General features: G+C 55.9%; 4 protein-coding genes across 4 annotated transcripts; all 4 read left to right on the plus strand.

Moving 5' to 3' along the window:
- Positions 1–548: 548 nt before the first annotated feature.
- F5144DRAFT_90041 (glycoside hydrolase family 31 protein) lies at positions 549–2,922 on the plus strand. The gene has a single exon (XM_066793541.1). The coding sequence runs from the start codon at positions 693–695 to the stop codon at positions 2,694–2,696; it is 2,004 nt and encodes a 667-aa protein (XP_066645856.1). The 5' UTR covers positions 549–692; the 3' UTR covers positions 2,697–2,922.
- A 668-nt stretch (positions 2,923–3,590) lies between these two features.
- F5144DRAFT_589813 (uncharacterized protein) lies at positions 3,591–4,242 on the plus strand (the record flags this gene model as incomplete). Its single annotated transcript, XM_066790091.1, has 3 exons — positions 3,591–3,730; positions 3,797–4,121; positions 4,156–4,242. The coding sequence occupies 3 exons, from the start codon at positions 3,591–3,593 to the stop codon at positions 4,240–4,242; spliced, it is 552 nt and encodes a 183-aa protein (XP_066645857.1).
- A 945-nt stretch (positions 4,243–5,187) lies between these two features.
- On the plus strand, positions 5,188–5,881 carry F5144DRAFT_90164 (histone 3). Its single transcript, XM_066793542.1, has 4 exons — positions 5,188–5,306; positions 5,363–5,499; positions 5,568–5,711; positions 5,771–5,881. The coding sequence occupies exons 1-4, from the start codon at positions 5,282–5,284 to the stop codon at positions 5,813–5,815; spliced, it is 351 nt and encodes a 116-aa protein (XP_066645858.1). The 5' UTR covers positions 5,188–5,281; the 3' UTR covers positions 5,816–5,881.
- Positions 5,882–7,193: 1,312 nt separating this feature from the next.
- Positions 7,194–8,825, plus strand: F5144DRAFT_639885 (uncharacterized protein; the record flags this gene model as incomplete). Its single annotated transcript, XM_066792730.1, has 5 exons — positions 7,194–7,403; positions 7,485–7,544; positions 7,602–7,799; positions 7,905–8,492; positions 8,565–8,825. 5 exons carry the CDS (start codon positions 7,194–7,196, stop codon positions 8,739–8,741), a joined length of 1,233 nt encoding a protein of 410 aa, XP_066645859.1. The 3' UTR covers positions 8,742–8,825.
- Positions 8,826–10,546: the final 1,721 nt, after the last annotated feature.

The raw sequence follows: 10,546 nt of genomic DNA on the forward strand, positions 1-10,546 counted from the left end.
CTGGAGCGGGTATTTGAGAGTCTGCGGCTTGGGTGCCCAGAAATATAGAGGCGCGGGCAGGAGCAAAGCGTCCTTGTGAATAGACCTGATATGCCTTGCATCCATGATTCCAACGATAGATGTCGGATCTTTGGCATAACAAGTTTTCGCATCCATGTGGGCAACAGTGTCAGAACTCGGGATTGGTGCGCTTGATCATCCACCACTCCGAGCGCAGAACCGCGTCTTGTGTGCAGTGCTGCAGAAGTATGTTGCCCTGCTGCAGTATCTGCGCCTATCGGAGATGGCTCGCGCGAACTGCGGTTGTCTCCTCACGAACTTTGGATGCGGGGTCCCGTAAGGAGCCACTCCGAAGGACTCTTCCGTCGCCGGGCCCGCTTCTTGCTCCACGGCCCCGGTGTTAGACGGGGAAGGAGCGGGGGAGGGGCAACCCCAACGTCCCGCGTTGTGTCCCTCCACGGAAGATCTACGCCCGACATGCATCAACCTGGTCACCAATGCCTTTTATAAGTGAACACCGGTTCATCATCCCGCGCAGCTCGAATGCTTTTCCCGACAAAGCACCCCAATGACCACGAATTGGGTTGAGTGTCAATTTCTTCCTCGCAACCCACAGGCCACACGACAAACACCCCACGCAATAGACCACCCACCAAACCACCATTAAACCACCACCCACCCAACCCCTCAAAATGCTCTCCCAACAAGACAACCGCCTCATCTACACCTACGACTCCGAAACCCTCTGGATCGAACCATGGGGTCCCAACGCCCTCCGCATCCGCGCCACCCACCAACCCAGCATGCCCACCGACGACTGGGCCCTCCTCCCACGCCCCTCCACCCCTCCCCCCTCCATCACCACCCCCCCAGACCTCAACACCCCCGCCACCCTCACCCACGGCACCATCCGCGCGACCCTCACGCACCGCGGCAAACTCACCCTCACCCACACCCGCACCGGCAACCCCCTCCTCGAGGAGTACACGCGCACACGCGTCGACGTGCGCGACCCCAAGTGCAGCGCGCTCAACATCCCCGCGCGCGAGTTCAAGACCGTCCCATCAGGCAACGGCGCCGCCCACCTGACCCTGCGGCTGGAAAGTCTGGACCCGGCCGAGAAGCTGTATGGGATGGGCCAGTACCAGCAGGCGCTGTTCGATCTGAAGGGGGCGGATTTGGAGCTGGCGCATCGGAATTCGCAGGCGAGCGTGCCGTTTTTGTTGTCGTCGTTGGGGTATGGGCTGCTGTGGAATAACCCTGGTGTGGGGCGGGCGGTGCTGGGGAAGAATGTGATGAGTTTTGAGGCGTATTCGACGGGGGTGTTGGATTATTGGGTGGTGGCGGGGGATACGCCGGCGGAGATCGTGGAGGCGTATGCGGGGGTGACGGGGACGGTGCCGAGGATGCCCGAGTATGGGTTGGGGTTTTGGCAGAGCAAGTTGAGGTATCAGACCCAGGAGGAGTTGTTGGATGTGGCGAGGGAGTATAAGCGTCGAGGACTACCGTTGTCGCTCATAGTAGTCGACTACTTCCATTGGCCACTTCAAGGAGACCTAAAATTCGATCCGACGTACTGGCCGGATCCGGATGCCATGGTCGAGGAACTGAAGGAGATGGACGTGGAGTTGATGGTTTCGATCTGGCCGACAGTTGACAAGCGGTCCGAGAACTGGGAGGAGATGCTCGAGCGGGGGCTGCTGATCCGGGTAAACCGTGGTTTGCGGATAGCCATGGATTTCCAAGGCGAGACGGTGCATTTCGACGCTACCAACCCCGCGGCCCGGAAGTACGTGTGGGAGAAGGTGAAGCAGAACTACTACTCCAAGGGGATCAAAGTGTTCTGGCTGGACGAGGCCGAGCCCGAGTACTCGGCATACGACTTCGACAACTACACCTACCACCGCGGCTCTAATCTCAGTGTTGGCAACATTTACCCTCTCGAATACTCGCAAGGCTTCTACGAGGGCATGAAGAGCGAGGGCCAGGATGATATTGTCAACCTTGTGCGCTGTGCTTGGGCGGGCAGCCAAAGGTACGGCGCGCTGGTATGGAGCGGCGACATTGCGTCCTCGTGGTCCAGCCTCCGAGATCAGTTGTCAGCTGGCTTGCACATGGGTATCGCTGGCATTCCATGGTGGACGACGGACATTGGCGGGTTTCACGGCGGGGACCCGAACGACGAGGGGTTCCGCCAGTTGTTCACGCGTTGGTTCCAATTTGGCACGTTCTGCCCCGTCTTCCGCTTGCACGGTGACCGCGAACCGCACCAGCCGCAGCACGGCACGACGGGCGGGGCGACCTGTCTGAGCGGCGCGCCCAACGAAGTGTGGTCGTACGGGCCGAAAGTGTACGACATCTGCAAGGTGTACATGGAGATTCGGGAGAGAATGCGCCCGTACATCCGCGAGCTCATGGAGGAGGCGCACAAGAAGGGCACTCCGGTCATGAGGACGTTGTTCTACGAGTTCCCCGAAGATCCGCGCTGCTGGGAGACGGGCCAACAGTATATGTTTGGGCCGAAGTTCCTCTGCTGCCCCGTGATGGAGCCGGGAGTGGAAAAGATCAAGGTGTACCTCCCGGCGGGCCCTAAATGGACAGCCGTTGATGGTGCTGAGACGTTTGACGGTGGTCAAACCATCGAGGTGAACTGCCCGCTCGAGTACATGCCGGTGTTTGCGAGAGTGGCCCAATAGGGGCTGTGACCAAACTGCACGTTGCTGGCAGTACTATTTCAGTAATTTAAAAGTCAATCTCCATTCTCCTTTCCCTTGTTGTTTGGAGCATGATGGAAATGCGAATAAGGCCAGAGAAGCCCCTCCTTGTCAAATCGGTTGCAAAAGGCTGCCCAGTTCCCACCTGGCCCGAGCGTGAATGCCTCCGAAAACAGTCGGGGAGGCGCCCGCGGCCTTGAACGAAGGACCCTCTCATCTCGGCAGCCGGCATTGGCCCTTGTTTTTTTTGACGAGAGACCACTATGTAGCACCCACGGGCTGAGGCCAAGGGTTACACAGGAATCACATCACAAGTCGTACAGCACAACGCAGCAAATACGACGTCGGGTCGACCTCCAACCACCCGCTGTTGACTCCTGGCCTGCCGCGCCTCTGGACCAGAACAAATTCGTTACCGGAAGACGTTCGTGGTTCTGCAATAGAACCCTCCGTTCCTTCCCCGCCATCTTCTCCTCCCCCCGCCCAGGGCGGCCTGAACGATGGGACGGATGGGCCCTGCAGCAACGTAAGGTTGGCATGGCTGGTACAATTATATTCCGAGATTCGACCTCCAGGCGCCAACTCGGAGAGCCACAAACATCTTGAACAATTCAGCAACTTCTTTCGCCCTCTCATCACCGGGCATTATCCATGATGTCTAGTGTTTACGCATTCCCAACACCCACCTCGATTGCGTCTTCCACACGCAACAATCTCGGACCACTTACAACGACCTTCACACCACCGCCAACCTGCCGAGACTGTTTTATCGCGTCCTCGCTCAGATACCAGGAGGTGTGTCGCCCGTATTATACCGATTGTCATGATAACCCAAGGCCATGCTTGCCCGGCAATCATACCTGGGAGCGGTTCGCAATGTACTCGCCCGGGTTGGTGTGCCCGTCCGGGTGGACCACCGCGACTGTCGTCAGCGCGGAAATGACCGACAGATTTAGCGCCCGTGATGTGATAGGCAAGTTGGAAAAGGGAGAGACCGCGGCCTTTTGCTGTCCAACGTAAGTCCAATCCCTGGTCCCCTCACCCTCTTCTTGGGATATTGGTTGACACCCATCTCATCTCAGGGGCCTCGAATTCGTCTACGGCTCAGTCAACCCACTCGCGGCCTCCGCCGGACCTCGATGCGTCTCGACCATGTTCGAGGGGACTTTTAGTTTTACGCACTGCGGAGCGAACGACAAAAACACGCTTAGTGAGGTGATAGTGGGCACGGACACCGTCGCCTCCACGATCTCATCGACGTCAACCAGGATTGAAACATTCGAGGTTGGAAACCCGAGTGGCTCGGGTCCTAGGTGGAATACCACAACCATCATCATCCCTCTACTTTTAACAACCACACAGAAACCCTTGGGGATTGCAACAACTCTTGCCCCTGCGGTCCAACTGGTGTGGCAACCCAGCGATCTGGGGTTGGTCGAAGGCTCGGGTTCCCCCACAACCATTACATCAACTCCGGGTGAAAATTCGGCTTCAAGCGAAGAAGCACCTCTCCCAACGGGCGCAATAGTAGGGATCTCGGTGGGAGCTGTGCTGGTTGCTCTTTGCATGGCACTTGCCATTATCTGGTCTCTTCGGGTGCGACGGAGGAAGGGGAGCGTACCAGATGCAGCGGATCACAACAACAACAACTTGGCCAAACCCGGCGGCGAACTCGAACCGCTGTCACCATTCAGAGGCAAGGCCGAGTTGGATGAAACCCACAGTACGATCTGGGGTGATAGGCTAGGTATGGGAAAGCACAAGCTCCCCGCCGTGTCCGTCAGCCCGCCTCTCCCTGGGGGCGTTCAAGGACAGAGATTCGAGTTGGACGCGACACCACCAGTTACGGCGGGATCAGCACCGAGAAAACAAGCGTTGGGATCTTCTGTCGACCAAACCACCGTCCCCGTCCCCGTCCCCGGCCCAGCCCCAGGCGCCTCTCGCCCTGTTTCTGCCGTCTCGGATCAATTATCTCAGCAGCCCCATACGGTTAGCCCGCCGTCGATGTTATCGGGTGCTGGGTCCAAGGACGGGTACGCGGCTGAGGGATGGAGGGCTTCGATTGTCGAAAGATGACTGTACGTTAAGTTATGTACGGAATTGATGTTGTAGCCACCAGATCTGGAGGCGATGGTCTATATGAAGGTTGAGGTTAAAAGTGAATACCCTCTTGCGCGGCACTCTTCGCATAAAGTACATAAGGGCTAGGCATTCTCTCAATCACGTCGTGGTTCAAGTTCCGTCTCTGGACGCCCAGAGGAAATCCGTAGAGTTAGAGATGGCATGCTTGGTCTTGTGGCAGAGTCCAGTCGAAAGCCGGTGTCTGCCAGCCTCTACTGACAACAAAACAATGAACCCCCAGAGGTTGCCGACGACCCTCAATAAACATCGCTTTCCGAACAAGGCATTGGCCTTTTCGCGGACCGACTTTTAAATTATCTAGTCCCACGAACCACCAACATTTGGTCTTTCCTAACAGGCGACCCCGGACGGAGCCTTCGTTCCAGCACCATTAATCTTTCCGATAAAAGCCACAACCACGATCATACAAAAGTCCAGCTCGCACTATGGCCTGCATCAAGAACACAGCGGGTAAGTACAATCCACAGGCGGAAAGGCCACTCGCAAAAGTCTCACACATGTAGTAGCTCGCAAGAGCGGCAAGACGGTCTCCGGTGTCAAAGGGAAGAAGAGGGCGAAGCCCGGCGATGCCGCTTTAAAGGAGATCCGGAGATACCAGGCATCGACCGAGCTGCTGATAGACTTCCTCTCTTTCGTGCGTTTCGTACGTACAAATCCCTAGGCTACCGACATGCATTCTAAGTTGACGCTAGGGTGGGGGAAATCGTACAGGACCTCCATCCCATCGGGAGTGATCTCCGATTCCAACCAGCTGCAATTGGCGCCTTGCAAGCCGCTGCCGAGTCGTACATAGTTACTTCCTTCCAGATAATTGCAGTGATCTTCACCCACGACAAACGAGTCACGCTTCTCCTGGTATGTGGAAACCCGCCGCACTCAACCCTATCGCTAAAGCTGACTGGGCTGTGATCCAGAGAGATTTCAACATCATTAAAGGCTTGCTTCAGAAGTCTATGTAATTACCTTGGTTGAGTAAGAGGCGACGCTTCAATTATGTAACCTACAACAATAAGTTTCACTGGGCATCAACCCAACTTCATGACAGGCAGACAGCCCAACGTGCCCCCGCCGCCCAGCTGAGCTCCGCCGACAGACGGGAGCTCGACCGACTGGAAATCATGATCTCCCCAGACTGGGACGACCTGACCAATACCGAGCGCATTCACAAACGCGCCCGAATCAACTATCTCAAGAGCGCTGCGGCCGAAAAGCAGGCCGCCGACACCGCCAAAATCTACGACGAGCTGAATGCTCTCAGACAGCGAGTCACCGTATGTGAGGTCAAGCACCGTAATGACCACCGCAGCATCACGTCGGCTGTCGGCAAGCTCGTCGAAGATACAGCGGCGCAGATCGAGGAGCAGGCCGCCAACGAAGAGTATATCAAAGCCGCGTAGGATACCGGCAAGTCGCTACATGATCTCTACAATGCGATCAACGGGGATATGGGAGCGCTTGAGAAGCGCACGACGGACCTCGAGATAGCAGTCGACGAGCACGGCAAAGCGCTCGCGTCCGATAACGGCTACGCGACGGCCAGGAGGGCGGTGGAGAGGGTGCTGGAGGCCAAGATCGACGTTGAGAACCTGGCCATCCAGGTAGGTTCACCATTGAACAAGTAACCCTCGAGATCAGATCACCGGTGACATCACAGACAAACATTGGTTGCCGGAGCATTCTCCGTCATCGAAATCTGGCAAGATCACTTTAAAGGCTGCCCGTGGCAGGAGGGAGGGGATCCATGATGGGACTCTGGCTAAAAAGCCGACTGGGCCTCGAAAGGGGAACAAGGCCCGGGAATCGAGAAAGAAAGGCAGTAAAGGAACAAAAAAAGGAGATCAAATAAAAGGAACAAAACTAAATAAATAAAACGTGACTCAATAAATTTCTTTTTCTTTCTCCAGTCGAAGATTTCGTCGGCAGCTACGACACTTGGAGATTCGGCTTGTTTTTTTTCCCTTGGGGTCTGTGCCGCGGCGACGCGCCGGATTTACGGCCCGGAAGCATTCGCTTCCCGCCTCCCCGAAGTTGGACACAGAGTCAAATACCGCCCCAAACCGGGAGAGGCAAGAACAATGCCTATCGACAGTTTGACCATTCCAGTTTAATTCGGGCTCGACTTTTCTCTATCTATAAGTACCTAGGTACTGAGCCAAGCTCCGTTCCGCTCAGACATCGATGGTGACCTTGCGGCGACCGGAGTAAGGCAAACAATGATTGAGCTCACCGTCGATTTAGCGTTGATCTTTCAGTCAGGTTAGGTACGTACCTAGGCCGTGGGATATTTCAACACAGAAAGCTCATCCGCGCACGGAGCCACCAACGAACTTTCTCGCCATGGCCTCCGACCATGGATACATCCGTGATTACTGGCCCAAACTGCCAGACAACACCGAGTATGACGGCAAAAGACTCCTCGCTCTCGTACGGACTGGCAACAGCCCATTCAAGCATTGGGACGTCAACTCCCTTATCCAGGAGGTTGAGGGGATCACGGGAACCCAGGTGTTGGACATACCGTTTGTCTCCAAGGGATCCAACAACTATGTGAGTGTTTTCATGAGGAACAGCAGCGCCTGGTCAGCAACGACCATTCTGGACTGAGTGCCTAACGGGTGCACAACAGAGGGCTTTTACTTGGATATGTCAGACGGCCAACATCTCGTCGCGCGTCTGGCTCGTGGCGACGTAAACATGCCGTACTACGACGGCTCTACCATGGACTTTCTGCTCCAAGAGCTCTAGTTCGAGGCCGATGTCTGCACTCTCGTACAGCCAATCCCCGCCATCTTAGCCTCGCGCCTTATCTACTACCGGTCCCCGGTCCAGCACACCGGCCCTCACTTCGAGATACCCAAGGACATTGCCGGCCGTCGGTTGATGATCTATGAGAGGGCCGAGGGAGAGAACAACGTATGGTGCAAACTCAGTTCGGAAGGAAAGGTATGTACTTCAGCTGTCACATCAATAGGCTCCCCTTCCCCCCTTGTGTGTAATCCTTTTCTGTGTTCCATGAAGCTGACACGGTTTGCATCCAACACGATTTAGGCCTCTCTTCTTTCTCAAGCAGCTCGAATCCGCGCATCCCTCTTTAATCTCCCTCTCCCCGCCGACTTTACAGAGACTTGGCTCCTCCCACGAATCTTCGACTTCATGCCCAAGGAGCTTCCGCTACCGATCGCTCCCTCGCGCGAGTTTTGGGTTGCCATGTTCACATCCAGGATCAACGCCACCATCGGCGAGGGGGGCGACATGATCGGGTGGGAGGATGACCACAATACCGTCGGCCCCGCCGCACTGAAGGCCAAGCAGTCGCTGCTGCGCTTCATTCCGCATATGCTACCGGCTGACGACGATGAGGAAGCTTCCCTGTACCGCCTGGTACTCGATCACGGCGATTTTGGAATCCACAACATGTCTATCACAGTGGAGGCAACAGGCCGGCCCTCTATCACGTCTCTCTACGATTGGGAGACGGGAAATATTGTCCCTGTCATCCTCTCTGACCCAGAGATGGCTTTGTTGGTGGACCTGGTCACCGACGCACATGGTAATCCCTCCATTACCCGGGTAAGCGAGGACGTAACCCCGGAATATTGCCAGGAGTACATGGAGTACGCAAGTCAGTACATCAAGGTGCGACGCCCCATTTTACCTCATCAATCTCGGCTATCTTCTTGTGGAAGCTAACGACTGCTGCTGCTGAAGGCCCTTTACGAGTACGCGCCGTACTTCAAGCGCGCGATCCAGGCCGGGAAAGACGCCCGCCATCTGTGGTTCGCACTGAAAGGATGGAGGGGTGATGACCCTGAGGGTTTCTTTGGCGAGCTAGGCGCCTGGGCCGAGAGGAGATTGGGCGAGATGGGACTTAGGGACCAGACATGAGGTTCTATTGTCCCCGGCGATGCCAGTTAATCTCCTTGTTGGCATAATTAGAGATGAACTTTCCTAATCTACCGCTTATCCCAAACTCGTGTCCAATTCCGTCTCGCGTTGGTTACCCAACTGTTGCTGTCTACAAACCGTCCTCCTTCCCAAGCACTCCTTTTCGTTGCTTCAATAACGAAGGAACTCGCCCTCCTCATTGTCATTCATCTATTGCCATGAAGCTTTAACAACAAAGTGGTATCTGAGTCTTCTTCCTTCGCGGTGCGCTTTCCAGCGAGCCGTTGCTTGGCTGCCTAGTGATATTGCTAGCGTCTACAATTCATCAACCTATTAACAATGAGTGAGCCTCTTGGTCGTACGTTATGATCATCCTCCTCCTCATACTCGAAGAAGTCTTCGTCATTATCTTTGTCATCACTAAAAAAGTCGCTATTAGTTTCGTTACCATCTCCTACTGGGCGGCCATCAGTCGTGTTGACCCCTGTGTAGGGTCTGGACGTCATGTCGGGCGTGGAGGACGTTGGTCTCAGCATCGGGTCACCCTCTGGCGAAAACAAGCCGACCTCAGAAGGGAAAAAAGAAACCAAGAAAAGACAAAGTAAAGGAAACGAAAAGAAAAGAAAAGAGAAAGAATGAAGGAAACCGAGCACAAGATATGGAAGACAAAGAACCGAGTTAAATAAAAAGGAGGATATCACCTAACTACGCCCTAGTGGACAGATAATTACTGGCGGGAGCTGAACGTTCTTGAATTTCGGCCCCAAAAGTCCCAAAGCTTGCGTTGATCGAAAGCTCTCGCAAAGCCCTATCTAGCCACACCACGTGCACCGACGCGCAATCCGCAGCGCGTCCGCAGTGGGCGTGGAAAGAAGGGCGATCCGGGACACGCAGTCGCCCTGGAAATCTCTATCGCCCACGCACGGACCCACGAGCTACCCGACCCACCCACAGTTACCCAGACGACCACGCCCCCCTGAACCCCTGAGTGGAGGCGGGATGGCCGGCCCTGCTGCCCCAGTCCAAAGGGGAAGAAGTGGGCTAGAGCAGTCCCGACACTTGCCCCCCACCCCGCCCCTCTCACCCCCACCCTCCGACATAGAGGTTATCAAGAAGATGGTTGACGAGCTGGTGGGACTAGCAGACCCCGAGAAGAAAGGGACAGCCAGAGGCATGGGACAGGACCTGCTAGCAGCCGTCCGGAAGGTGCACAACGCGTCTCAGTCACAGACTGGAAACATCTCGCTTGCCAACCTCCGCAAGGTGGTGGCCGAGGAAATGAAGGCAGCCGTCAACGGACCCGGAGCCCAGGACAGAGGATCCTGGGCCGCAGTGGCCGCTCATGGAGCTGCCCCCTCTCAGCCGCAGCCTAACACGCCGACAAAGATAGTGCCGACCCGCATAAACAAGGAGATTCTAGTCAGAGGCAGAGGAATGCCAGCCGATCTCGCCAAACGCACCCCGCAAGAAACCATACAGGCCATCAACCGGGTGTCTATCAAGAAGGGAGCAGTTGCGGCCCGAAGGCTCCCCAGCGGCGATACAATCGTCACATTCCAGAACGCAGGCGCGAGAGATTGGCACTCGATGAACACCAACTGGATCAAGGAGGCTTTCGGAGAGCAGGCCGAGGAGAGCAAGAGAACCTTTGCAGTCCTGCTAAAGGGCGTGTGGAAGAAGGACCTCCAGGGGGTCACCGAGGAGGAATTCGGGAAACAAACAGGCCTCCACACAGTCGATAAAGTGAAGTTCAGAGTGCCGAGACACAGGGAGGCGACCCGGGCAACAGTGCTGGTTGCTTTAAC

This window comes from Chaetomium tenue, assembly GCF_020726465.1.
Source record: "Chaetomium tenue strain MPI-SDFR-AT-0079 chromosome Unknown F5144scaffold_2, whole genome shotgun sequence".
In the NCBI taxonomy this organism is placed as follows: Eukaryota; Fungi; Ascomycota; class Sordariomycetes; order Sordariales; family Chaetomiaceae; genus Chaetomium; species Chaetomium tenue.

Coding starts and splice junctions, on each gene's coding strand:
- F5144DRAFT_90041 (XM_066793541.1), top strand. CDS start 693: ATGCTCTCCCAACAAGACAACCGCCTCATCTACACCTACGACTCCGAA.
- F5144DRAFT_90164 (XM_066793542.1), top strand. CDS start 5,282: ATGGCCTGCATCAAGAACACAGCGG. Junction 5,500..5,567: donor TCCTCTCTTTCGTGCGTTTC/GTACGTACAAAT, acceptor GAAATCGTACAG/GACCTCCATCCCATCGGGAG. Junction 5,712..5,770: donor AACGAGTCACGCTTCTCCTG/GTATGTGGAAAC, acceptor GCTGTGATCCAG/AGAGATTTCAACATCATTAA.